Here is a 13171-nt window from a genome sequence, read left to right on the forward strand (position 1 = left end):
GACAGAGGTTGTTCAACTTGTGGAGTAGATTGAGAGCAATTAATCTTATCTACAAATATGTAACATCTAACATAAATAACTTGTAATCAACAATAAAAATAATTAATTAAATTTTAGAAGATATTATTGATGTTGTTATGGTTGCATTTGAGTTACAATGTTTGTTAAAGTAACCATACTTATTAACCAATATTATGCTTATTATTATGTTTATTTTAACTTATGTTTGTTTTTCTTTTTTTTAAGTGTTTATTGTAATGTTATGCATGTAACGATAAAAAAAGAAAAAGATGAAGATTAAATTATATTTTATCCTTAAATGAAACGAAATTTGGGATTTGACAAATTAATTCAATAGAAATGTACAAACATTTTGGTCTAAAAAAAATTAGAGACATTTTGGTCCAATAGTAACTCACTGACATTTTGGTCAAATGGAAACATACTGACATTTTGGTCTAAAAAAAATTATTGACATTTTGGTTTAATGAAAAATTATTGATATTTTGATATAAAAAAATTACTGATATTTTGATCTAATGAAAAATTACTGACATTTTGGTCCAATCTATTTAACAGTCATGTTGATAATCATTTTTATGACATTTTTATCCATTTGTGTCACGTAGGCTTTTTATGGAAATTAAAATTAACAAATAGATAAATTTATCGTATTTCTTTTTTCACTTTTGAAAATAAATTTGTCAATACTTTACACATTTAAGAATAAAAATAACTATTTAACAAAATAATATATATATATATATATATTCATACACACACTATGGTTGTGGTACTAAGGGAGAGAAGAAACCCAAAAATGTAACAGAATCAGAAATGCATTCTCAGGGGAATGAGAATCAAATTCAAAAGCAAAATCCTTGATGCAAGCAACCCAATTCCAACATGTATGCATGCTTTGATCAGAATTACAATTCTGCAAGAGAATATGATGCGTATGTCGGTAAATAAAACTATACGAGTTGGGGTCCTTTAGTATGTGTTTGGTTTTTTCGTTGGAAGGTCCCTAAACAATTATTGAATCAAAAGTTTTGAATTCTTATTTTTTACAAAACGTGCATGAAAATCTGTATTCAATCATCTTAACGTTAAACAAAACATATCCTTAATGTCCTATCTTGAGTCCTTGCAACCACTAGGCAGTTACTATGCATCATATCTTTTTTTTTTTTTCTTGAACTCAAGCTATCCTCAACCGGCAGTTAAGACTGATTCACTGAGATATTAAAATCTATTTAAAAGGTTAATTTTTTCTAACCAATATTCTTCAAAGCACATTTGGCTTTAAAGATCGAATCATTGCCATATACTTTTTTTTAGACTAATTGTCATATATTTAAAAGACACAATTAACTGTGATCCATGACACACCATTTCATAACTAGTTAACTACACATCATATCTTAAGTCACTCTCAGCACACGGCCACCAAGGTTTAAAATTGCAATCTGGAATGGCAGCTGTGTTGCAAGAACAAAATTTTTGGGGGCCTTTACATTCATATGGCAAATGCAATTGCAATTATATCAGTCATATTTTTTACGTCAAGTTTTTTAAAGACTCTAATAGCTCAATCTGGAGAGGTAAAACGGATGATTGTAATGGATTTTGAGTTGGATTAGAATTAATGAGTAAAAACCAATTCATTAGATTATTTATGTTTTTCTTTAAAAGTTTATAACTATGTTATAATTTTGAATCCTTACTCCTGGATAAGAACATTTTTACAAATTATTTTCTTTCTTATTACGTAGTTTTTTTTTAATCTAAGGTGTTTTTCGCGCGATCTCCTGAATTTTCCAAAAAAAGTACCTTTCCACACATTTGAGTATCACCTTTTATTTTAATTAGTAGTTTTTAATTACTTGCACATTACATATGATAAGTGTTTATTATTATATAAATAAAATTCATAATACATATTTTTAAATATATAATTTTTTTTCTATTTATAATGAATAATTTAAATTATCATATAAATTTATTTTCAATTATTGACAATTCATTTTAAATAAAATAGTATTAAAATTCAATAAGAGATGGACATAAAAGATAGTCGATAAAAAGGAATAGACAAGTAAGAAGATCAAATATATAGATAAAAAAATAGTTTGAGATGGCTGAAAGAAATTTTTGCCTGGTTGTATGGGTAGTGTGCGAAATACATCACCGAATTAAAAGAGATAAGAAAAAACATTGAGAATGTCTAATTGAGAGAGCAATGAGAATAAGAAATTAACAATCTCCCTGGTTGTATTTTATAATTTATAATACTCTTTGATTTTAATTTCTATTAAATTTAAATTTTAAATTTTAAATCTTGATAAGCTATATCAAATTGAATATATATCTCTTTTTGGTAAATAAATTGCATTTTAAGATTATTGTATGTCATTTTAACAAGTTCTATTTTTATTTAAATAATTTATGTCTGTAACTCAATTTTAAATGTCTTATCACTTTAATTTTCCATATCTACCAAAAAAAAATCCTATCACTTTAATTTTTAGGAATGTTTATGAGTTGGTTTAATTTGAATTCAGAAGAAAATAAAATTTGAATTGATTGATTTTAATTAATTTAGATTTCAAAATTTTTTTGTCTAACCTAAATCAAACAAATCCAATAATGAATGAGTTGGTTTGGTTTGGATAATTGGATATCTCATTAATTTTTTTTCTACAAATAGTTTTGAAAAACTAACAAAAATAACATGATTTTCTCTCAATTTTTGACAAATAATGATGTAATAATATAATGTAACCAACATATTTGAATGCTATTGACTTATAACCAACTAAATAATAACATAAATTATAAAAAGGAAATAAATCATAAAACTCCATCTATAAATAATAACTAAAAAGAAATAAATTAAACCGTCCAACACAAACTTTGGTTCTAAAAATAAATTGAAGTAAAACACACTGAAAAGGGTAGAGTTGGTTTGGTTCAGGTTGGTTCATAATTGGAAAGTTTGAATTTGATATCTGAATCAATCAATATCATATTTCAATTGGTTTGATTCAAGTCCAACTCAAACATACAAAAAAATCTAAACCAATTCAATTAATTTGGTTCGAATGATTGGGTTTGTTGAACTAATCTGGACCGATATTAATGTTTGTATCCATAAGGATTGTTTAACCACTAAGGGCATGAGCAAGCATTCGTTTGACCATAGCCGAACAACAAAGCACCCTCTCTCCCGGACCAGACACCTTATAACAACAAACATGAAGTGAACAAATCTTCAAGTTATCCTTCGGGCGTGGTCGCCCCTTGCCCAAGGACAAACACCTCTCAATCCTAAACGAATTCTTGAGTTCTTGTTTAAGTGTTGAAATGTTTTTGCAGTATGCAAATACTCACCTCATCATATGAAATAATTTATTGGAACAGGAAACAAAAGAAACATTGTATCAGAAAGGATAAAATTACCTTAGTATCCCATATAGTTGCAATTTCTTTCTATTTAATAAAAAATATTTATTATTAATAATAAAATTATCCAACATTTTCAAGATATACTACGAATCTTTGAAGGGTTTTAATTGGTTGTTGGCTAGATAAGGCATAATTGTGGTATGTCTTGACCCTTGGTTATGCATGCTATGCGGATTAGTTAGGAAGCCAAAATTTCCAACAAAAAAGTTAAGATGTACTTTGCTTTCACCATTGTGCGCTTTGATTGTTGACATTGTTGATGCTAAATCAACTTTAGGTTCCGGTCTTGATTTTAAGACTCTTCAATCCATATACAACGTTAACCACGATTCCTTCGTTTTTGAAAAAAATAGAAATGAAAGCCCAATGTCTTTTGAAAATGAAAAATGCTTAAATGATGACCCGATTTCATTTCTGTGAGTGTACACCCATTTCCTGAAGGAGTTGTCTGTCAAAGCATGTCTCCGGAAATGGGTTTTCGGCCAAATCTTTTAGTTTTGAATTGAGGATATTTAAAAAATAATAATAAAAAGAAAGGTATATTAACAAAATAAGAAGGTATATATATCAAATTACATTGACATTGTACGTATATTTTTTATGCAAGGAATGATATACCGGTACAATTTCGTTCCTAAATCTGTATATTTTTCTTTCACTAAACCAAATTAGTATATATTTTTTTGTTTTGATAATGAAATTAGTATATGTATGTTTCCTTCTATCAAATAACAACTTCTAACGATAGCAAGGAATGAGATAGGGACCCCAAATTATTTAAAGTAAAGTTAATTGTATCATATCATGGTGTGAGCTGGTCCCACTACTTCAGGGCTATCTTCTCTAGATGCACGCCAACCTCCAAAGTTGACTAAAGATACATACGCATATATTTTATCCGGATATATTAATGATAAAATTATAAATTTGATCTCTCCATTCGTCTTTAATTTTAGATTTGGTCTTTCAGTAAATTAATTCATTCATAAATTTTATCATTCTATTTCCTAAAATCATGTAATGTTGGTTATCATATATTGACCGTTAGTAAATGATGTTAACTATTATGTGTCACGTTCTTATTAGATGATGAACACCACGTATCATATTTTGATTGGATGTCAACTCCATAAAAAATGAAATGCATTAATATTTTCATTGACCAATTAGAACATGACACGTGACAATCGTCATCCAATAAGAACGTATAAGAACGTGACACGTGACAATCAACATCACTTACTAACGGATAACGTCCAATCATAGTCTTGGGGATTAACATTACATGATTTTAGAAAATAGGAGAACAAAATTTGTGAATTAATTTACCGGAGGATCAAATCTAAAATTAAAGACAAAATGGAGGATCAAAAATATAATTTTGTCATTAAATAAATTAATAATTTCTTCAATTTACATTCGCACGTAAATTAGATTATGACCCAATCAAAACTCATTGTTACAATATTTTACAATTAATTATTACAAAAGTTAACTAACTTCTCGTATATATACATTTTAAAATTAATTATTAAATAACAGTGTAACTATTATTAATTACTACATTTCAATTGAATTGTTAAAATTTTATACAATATTCTATTTTTGATTTTTGTCAGCATCATCTTACCGAGGACTTAGCCAAAAATGCTGACCCAATATACAAAAAATTAGAGCAGTTGGAGAAGGTGCCTTTTGACATTGTAAACAAAACAAATCTCATTCTTAAGCAAGCAAACAAAGTCATAAAGTGGTGGTTGAGAATTTTCTTTTCCAAAGAAAAACAAACGAACAACTCAACGCGTTCTAGTTTTTCTTATAGACACCTTCTAGAAAAAAATAACTCAACCCCAACATTCTCGTACGCTTGATCCTTCCTGGGCTGTCAACAATTTTCCCTCTTTTCATTTTCTGTTTCTGAAAAATCATACCTTGAAATTGAAAGTCCCTTGTTTTTTTTTTATTCCTTGGTGTTTTTTTTGTTGCTGTGAGAGAAATGTGCCCTTTAAGGTTTATCTTGGTGTTCTTCTCCGCCGTGCTGGCGGGTTATTTTGCGTGGAAAACGGTGCGTTCTGACCCGAAGATCGAGGTGTTTTCCGAGGATTCTGCCAATGAAGATAAATCCTTCAAGAAGGAAGATTTTGATTTCAAGAAGGTACCCTCATAATCCTCTTTCTACAATGATCATCATATGAAAATATAATTAACATGCAAATTCACCTTTTAAAATTTTAGGGGTGGACAAATTACTTTCCTAGAATGAACAATTGGTTTGTTATTGTTAAGGTTGCTGTACAATTTTTTTCAAGACAAATTAAAGATATTTTAAGAGATAAAAAGATAAACTTCCTAATTCATGTTTGAGAAGTTAATTTCCTTTTAAAATGCGAAAGTTCTGGAGTCATATTTGTGATTCTTAAGGATTTTTGGAATTTGTATATTTTTTTTAGACTAATGTGGATTTTGCTGGAACGAATTTAGAGATTTTTTTTGTTGGGGAGGGAGAATAAACTCTCAAATTCATTTTTTGAGAATTTTGTCGGCGGATAAGTTAATTTTTCAAAATTTATAGTTGATATTTGGGATTCTTGAAGATTTTTTAAATTTGTACATTTTTTAAATCAATGTGTATTGGAAAAAATTTGGAGATTTTTTGTTTGGGGTCTAGTTTTGGTTATTTTATTTATTGACCAGAATGTTGATTGGGTTTTCAGATGATTCAGAATGGATTTTGGGGTTTCGTTGACATGGCTAGTGGGAGCTATCTGTGGAGGAATTTGAGGCCAACCAACAAAGATGCCGAATTGAAGAGTTCTTAGTGACCTAACCCTCTTCTTTAATCATGAGTCTTTGTTTAGTGATTTGTCTTGTGGAAATGTATGTGTAAATTATTGTATTCCCACTTCTCTTTATCCTTGTTTGTGGGTTCAAGAATGTTTGGTGGATAAATTTGGCCAAAGAAACGTTGTGGAATTCTCATCATTCTGCAGGTTGTCGTATGTTTTGCAAAGCATTGTTAGTATCTCTCATCGCTATTTTTAGATCTGCACTTGGGCTGGCTAAGACATAAATTTAGTGAATGAAGTTGACAAACACTAGAGTTAGATAAGCTGTTCAGGGGGGGGGGGGGGGGTGGGGTTTGTCCAACCTTATTGAGAAATACAGAATCACGAATATAAAATATTAGGAATATGAAAACTTAATTGATTTTCACTTGACAACCATCGTGTTTGGTAACATGTTGTATCAGGCTCGATGCAGAAACTTATATGATTTTCTCTTGATGCATCGGCTATAAACACACACTATTTGTTACGTGCGGCGGCTTGGTTGTTGAACTTCAAGGGTCAACACCTCTAGAAGAAGAAGAAAAGAAGAAGAAAGCTAAGGGGAGGAACTCTGCTATTTCATTCATTTATATCCCTAGCAAGTGTCATTACACGGATATATATAGCTACGAAGGGGACAAGGCCCGACAAGCACTAACGGAAAAGATAAAGCAAATCACAATATCCTAACAACAAATATTTTGTTATTACACTACACATCTTCTAGAAGATACGATGCTAGCCTAAGGTTTGCTGGTTTGTGCTTTCCACGTACTAATGCATGAATGCATGGGTCACAACTAACCATATTGGGCTGAGGTTGTTGTCTTCTGTTTGGGCCTTATACTTCTTGCAGACCCTTAGCTTCCTATAGTATTATCCCTATCATTCCCGCCCTCATCAAAAACACCTTGTCCTCAAGGTGTTGGGGGATCAACACATCGCTTCCAAACGTGATACCGGGATCCCAAGGTTTATTCCGGGGAATTGCACCTGGTTTAGTAGTTGTGCAAAATGCAACGGTCATTGTTGGAAGCGTGTATGCGGCCATGGCAGTCCCACAAGGAGGAACAATGCTGAAGAGCTTGATGAAGGGAATGATGGTGCAAACGAGATCGGACAGATGAAGAACAAACATAGGAAGCGAGCCCGACCAAGTTGTGGGCCATGGCTGTATGGGTACCAAAGACAAAAGTGGTGGCGAATGTGGCAGCGGAGGCGTTGTGGCTGGCGGAGGCGTCGTGGCTGGCGGAGGTGGCTCGGTCGTGAATGCGGTGAGCGTGGGTGATGGAGTTAGCTTGAGCAGCGGAGGCGGTGGCGGAGGCGACGACGAAGTCTGAGACGGAGTTGGCATGAGCCATGGAGATGACATGAGCGGAGTCAATATAATTGCGGCTGGTGTCGGTGCTTGCGCCAGAATGGAAGAAGAAAAATGTGGAGTGGGATTGCGAGGCAGTCGCTGAAGAAGGTTGTCGATGGTGGTGGCCAAGGTGTCGATGGAAGCGGCGAGGTTGTGTTGGCTGAGGGTAAGTTTGGCTAAGGCAGCCTCAAGGCAATCCTCGGTGGCGGATGAAAATTTAAGGTGGTGTTGTGGGGGGTAGTAGAGGGTGGTCTTGCAGCTGTGGAGAGCAGCCATGGAGGTTCCGTACGACGAGTAGTGTGGGTGATGGTAGGTAGTCATGGGAGCTTTGTATGGTGAGTGGCAGCCATGGAAGCTTCATAGGGTGAGTGGCAGCCATGTAAGGCGACCATGAGAGGTCAATGAAAGCACCAAATTGTTACGTGCGGCAGCTTGGTTGCTGAACTTCGAGGGTCAACACCTCCAAAAGAAGAAGAAGAAGAGAAGAAGAAGAAAGTTAAGGGGAGGAACTTTGCTATTTCATTCATTCATATCCCCAGCAAGTGCCATTACACAGATATATATATAGCTATGAAGGGGACAAGGCCCGACAAGCACTAACATAAAAGATAAAGCAAATCACAATATCCTAACATCAAATATTCTATTATTACACTACACATCTTCTAGAAGATATGATGCTAGCCTAAGGTTTGCTGGTTTGCGCTTTCCACGTACTGATGCATGAATGCATGGGTCATAACTAACTATATTGGGCTGAGGTTGTTGCCTTCTGTTTGGGCCTTATACTTCTTGTGGACCCTTAGCTTCATGCAGTACTATCCCTATCATTAGAAGATACGGTGCTAGCCTAAGGTTTGCTGGTTTGCACTTTCCACGTACTGATGCATGAATGCATGGGTCACAACTAACCATATTGGGCTGAGGTTGTTGCCTTTTGTTTGGGCATTATACTTCTTACAGACCCTTAGCTTCCTGCAGTACTATCCCTATCACTATCAGTGTGTTTGATGACATGTTGTTTCAGGCTCAAGGCAGAAACTTGATTGATTTTACTTGACGTATTTTCACTCTAAACACACTATTAGCATGTTTGATGATAATTAATTTCCACTTGAAGCACCATCACTTGAAACACACCATCCGCATGTTTGGAACAACATTAAGAATGTATATAAGACCAATTTTTCACATCAAAATGGAAAAAGGAAAAGAAAAAGAGAAGGTTGCTCTTAGTAGCTTTAAGCTTGGCGTGCCTCTAATGGGTCCTTTTTTTTTTGGAAGAAAGGGACAAAGAGTCCCTAAAAGAAAATTTTATTAAAAATCACGAGGAAATACAATAGATTGGGCATCAAAAAAGAAGGAAAAGATTATGCTTTGATAATAAATTAGTAATTTGATTTGTCTCACAATGAACATGAGACAAATTGCATCTTCTATCCTCTTGCTTAAAATAATATTCCAAACATAAAAAATTAGTGCTAGATGGCGTGCCTCCAATGGGTCTATATAATATTTTGTTTTAGTTCTTGATAAATTAGTAAAATTTGTTTTTCATTCATAATAAATTTTGTTCATTTTGTATTAATTTCTTTAAAAAATACTTGATTGGAACTAATAATAAATGAATAAAATTTATCAAGAATGAAAAATAAAATTCATTAATTTATCATAAACTAAAATAAAATATCAAAAATCAATACTCAAGATAATTTTTTTTATTAGAAATCTAAAATAAAATGTATTAATTTATCATAAATTTAAAACATATTTAAACTATTATTTTAAATGAGACAATAATTTTTTTTAATCATAAGTAATTGTTACTTATAAAAATAACATAAGTTAATTTTAAGCAACTTAACATAGCACATAAATCCCTTAAAATGATAAAAATAAACATCAACGTATCTTAAAATAAGCAATTCGTCAAGGAATGAGAGTACTAAAAATACTCTAATTGCATCTCGCCTAATTGTTATTCTTTAATCCTAACAAGAGAAAGAATTTATCTCATTAATTTTTAGCATTTATTATTTTTTGGCCAAAAATATTAATGAATTAAGGATATTTTATGCAAAGGATAATTAAAAAATAGTCTTATGAAAAGAAATAAATAATGTTTTAAAAATGATTTTATATATAGAGACCGATGGAGTACCTAATGGTTAATTTAACTTTTTTGGCATTACGAAAAGCTTATGCGTTAACGCTTTTTTTTTTTTATAGGCTCAATCCACTTCTTTATAACATGTAGAATATTTGTATAATAATATTTTTTAAAAATAGTCTTTTATTAGTACAGTTTTTAAAATATTTATACATTATATTTTTTGTGAAGAATTTTATTTTAGTTTTATACATTATAAGATTAGACACCAAAATAAAAAAATAAATACTCAAATTGATCATTAAAAGTATGAAGCCTGTTCTATGTTAAAAGATGAAAAAATAAAATTTAATTTTCAAAAATATAAAAATATAATAAATTCATTTAACCATTAACTCTTATTTATTAAAATAAAACCGCCTATGTAATATTTGACTTTTGACTTTGTTAGGTGATAAAGTTAATTTTATCTTAGTTTTATACATTATAAGATTAGGAACAAAAAAAACGATAAATACCAAAATTAATCTTTGAAAGCTTAAAGCGGTGTTATTTGCATCCCCAAAAGATTAAAAAAAATCCCAAACCTAATGACGTCGCGCACGCACCCTCTGGTCTCGTCCATCGCTACCACTAAGGAAGAAGAGTTTTGTTGCTTACCTGCACGCAGAAGTCATCCAGCAAGAGCGCATGGCAATTCCTACTAAGGAGCGACACACCTTTGAGGCCTTGTTGCAGCCGCGCCATAACAAGAGGAACCCATGATTTGGGTATTAGATCCAGTCGATTTATCTTTATAGTAAATTTAAAGACTTAAACAAAATATCCATCACACAATTAATCTATAAGAATTAACCATAAGTGATACTCTCAATGTAATGATCAAACATTAATGATAAGTTCTGTCAAACAATGATTATTTTTGGACATTCCATTATTTACATGAAAAATGAATTTGATATAGATTCTATCAAATAATGATTGTCTTTGGATAGACAATTTAGTTGAAACTAGAGATCTTAAATTTACACATCTTTACACACAAGCGTATTATACATTATTGCTTAATGATTATATAATTAGTAAACAATCCTTTGATGAAAAAAAATATTTTCAAAATAATTTTCAATTTCACGAGGCTTTATATATTATATATAATCATAAAAGATTAATTCCAAATTACCATAATAAAATTACATCACAACTATATATAATCAACCCACCAGATGTAATTTTTTTAAGAAAAAATGCTAAATAACATCTCATTATATCCAAAATCCAAATGACTTTAGCGATTGATTAAAAAAAATAGAATAACATACAATCATATGAATTTTCAGACCACCTATACTTATGGATAATGTGATATATACTAATATTGTATCCAAATCAATATTTTGTACATTGACCTTGTATCAGCCATGAGCCATTTGTTTGCTTAGTCAATTACATAGAACCATTTGTAATATATAACATGTTTACAAATAACAATGCATATAATATATATATAATATTTAACAAAACATGAAAATATTTTAAATAATAAACTCATCAAAAGATACTCACCACAACATTAATTCATAGTCTTTAGATAGAGAAATTCATTTGTAATGGGTACTTTTAAGATCAAATATTGACCATTAGTTATGTTAAATAATAATCTTTCTTTGGAATGACAATTATTCACATGAAAATACTTTATAATTGTCATATATTTATCATCACATGTATGTTATTATTTGACCAAATTGCATATTTCTTTAGGCGGAAGACAATCCACATAAATAATCTCATACGAATATCTATGTAATTTTAATCAAGTCAATTTTTACAATAAAAATTATTTTGGTAATATATTGTGTCGATCAATCAATTTAATTAAAAGATTACCAAACATACAAGTCAATGGGGAGAATCTGTAACTACTAAATTTGCACTCAATCATGATAGTAATAAATATAAAAATATTAATCATGACAATTAAATATTACATCCTTAAAATATATTTAACGTTATCATTGATTTATACTTAAATTATGGAATAAATATCACATATGTAAATAATGTTATCACGCTATATCAAATTTATTATAGCATCATCGTTTCATGTATCAAGGAAGTAGAAGGCACATATTCATCCAAAAAAAATTTGCCACGTGTGTAACATCAAGACAATGGCATCCAAGGATTTGCAATGACACATAATGTTTTATATAGAAAAACTTAATCCTAACAATCAAACAATGAAAACCTGCTTTAATATCACTTGTTAGAATATCTTTAATCTTTATTCTTTATGTGAAAGCTAAAATTTCATAGATCTATAATCTAGGACAATTCACCAAAAGTCCTAGGATCTACAACATGTTTAATTATAAAAGATTAAATAAAATACCTAGATTTTGTTTCTCGATCTAAGTGTTTTTCGATATTTGTTGTAAGATCTTTGCGGTTATCCATCACGATAACGAACAATGACATTATGGTTCTTCCTCGACTGGAGCCTCTTTATTTCTCAATGAGACCTTCTTAAGTCTTCAGGTGGAGAGAAAAAAAGAAAGTATGTGTGATGACTCGGTATATTGAAAATCATAATCTTCTTATAACGTGTTAACCTAATAGGATTTTCATTATCTCTTAATGGGTCAACACTGACATATACTCATTTAGTTCATATCATCTTATTTAGTTGTGTAACAAACTCATTTAATTTGATCACATAAAATAAAATCCAATAATAATAAATAATTAATATAATTGTCTTATAATATTAACCCACATTAATTATTAAAATAGAAAATTCTAATATTTTTACTTTGATGATATCCAACAAATAAGTTAGCACAAAATTACAAAATAATATTTTGCCAATTACCACCCAAACTAGTCAATTAAGATTACAACTCAAACCAATTGAATTCAAAAAATCCCACTTAAGAGTGTGTTTGGTTTGATGGTTAGAATAATGAGAATTGATTTTCACTAGAGTTGAATTTCATTTTATAAAAATATAGATGTTTAGTTATTGATAGATAAAATTGATTTTGTCTCAAAATCTTGGTTTGACTAGAAGTAATAAAAAGTAGTTTTTGTATGGAGTTGAAAATTTTACACAAGTATTATGGCAATCATGCTATCAAGATAAAAGCATTCAAAATAAATTACTTCACTTAAAATCAATTTTAATTAAAATTAATTTCGTTCAAAATCAATTTTATAAATATTAATCCAAATACAGAGAAAATCAAACCTTTGCTACAGATTTTATTATATGTGCCTACAGTCGTAGGATAGTATCCAACCCCGAACGCCGCACTCGCTTTTTTTTTTTTTTTAATTTTAAATAAGGCAATTGCTATTTTCACTCCCCCTTTTACTAATACACTCCCCTTTCTTCTTATTTTC

General features: G+C 30.5%; 2 protein-coding genes across 2 annotated transcripts; one reads left to right on the plus strand and one right to left on the minus strand.

Annotated features, from left to right (window-relative positions):
- Window positions 1-5199: 5199 nt before the first annotated feature.
- On the plus strand, window positions 5200-6490 carry LOC114389506. The gene is made up of 2 exons (XM_028350193.1): window positions 5200-5623; window positions 6183-6490. The coding sequence occupies exons 1-2, from the start codon at window positions 5465-5467 to the stop codon at window positions 6285-6287; spliced, it is 264 nt and encodes an 87-aa protein (XP_028205994.1). The 5' UTR covers window positions 5200-5464; the 3' UTR covers window positions 6288-6490.
- A 674-nt stretch (window positions 6491-7164) lies between these two features.
- On the minus strand, window positions 7165-7977 carry LOC114389964 (mucin-7-like). Its single transcript, XM_028350657.1, has one exon. It carries the CDS (start codon window positions 7975-7977, stop codon window positions 7165-7167), a length of 813 nt encoding a protein of 270 aa, XP_028206458.1.
- Between the last annotated feature and the right edge of the window lie 5194 nt (window positions 7978-13171).

This window comes from Glycine soja, chromosome 16 (assembly GCF_004193775.1).
Source record: "Glycine soja cultivar W05 chromosome 16, ASM419377v2, whole genome shotgun sequence".
In the NCBI taxonomy this organism is placed as follows: domain Eukaryota; kingdom Viridiplantae; phylum Streptophyta; class Magnoliopsida; order Fabales; family Fabaceae; genus Glycine; species Glycine soja.

Excerpts from the sequence above, each read along its gene's own strand:
- LOC114389506 (XM_028350193.1), top strand. The coding sequence starts at position 5,465 with ATGTGCCCTTTAAGGTTTATCTTGGTGTTCTTCTCCGCCGTGCTGGCG. Across the intron at positions 5,624-6,182 it reads AAGATTTTGATTTCAAGAAG|ATGATTCAGAATGGATTTTG; the intron begins GTACCCTCATAA and ends TTGGGTTTTCAG.
- LOC114389964 (XM_028350657.1), bottom strand. The coding sequence starts at position 7,977 with ATGACTACCTACCATCACCCACACTACTCGTCGTACGGAACCTCCATG.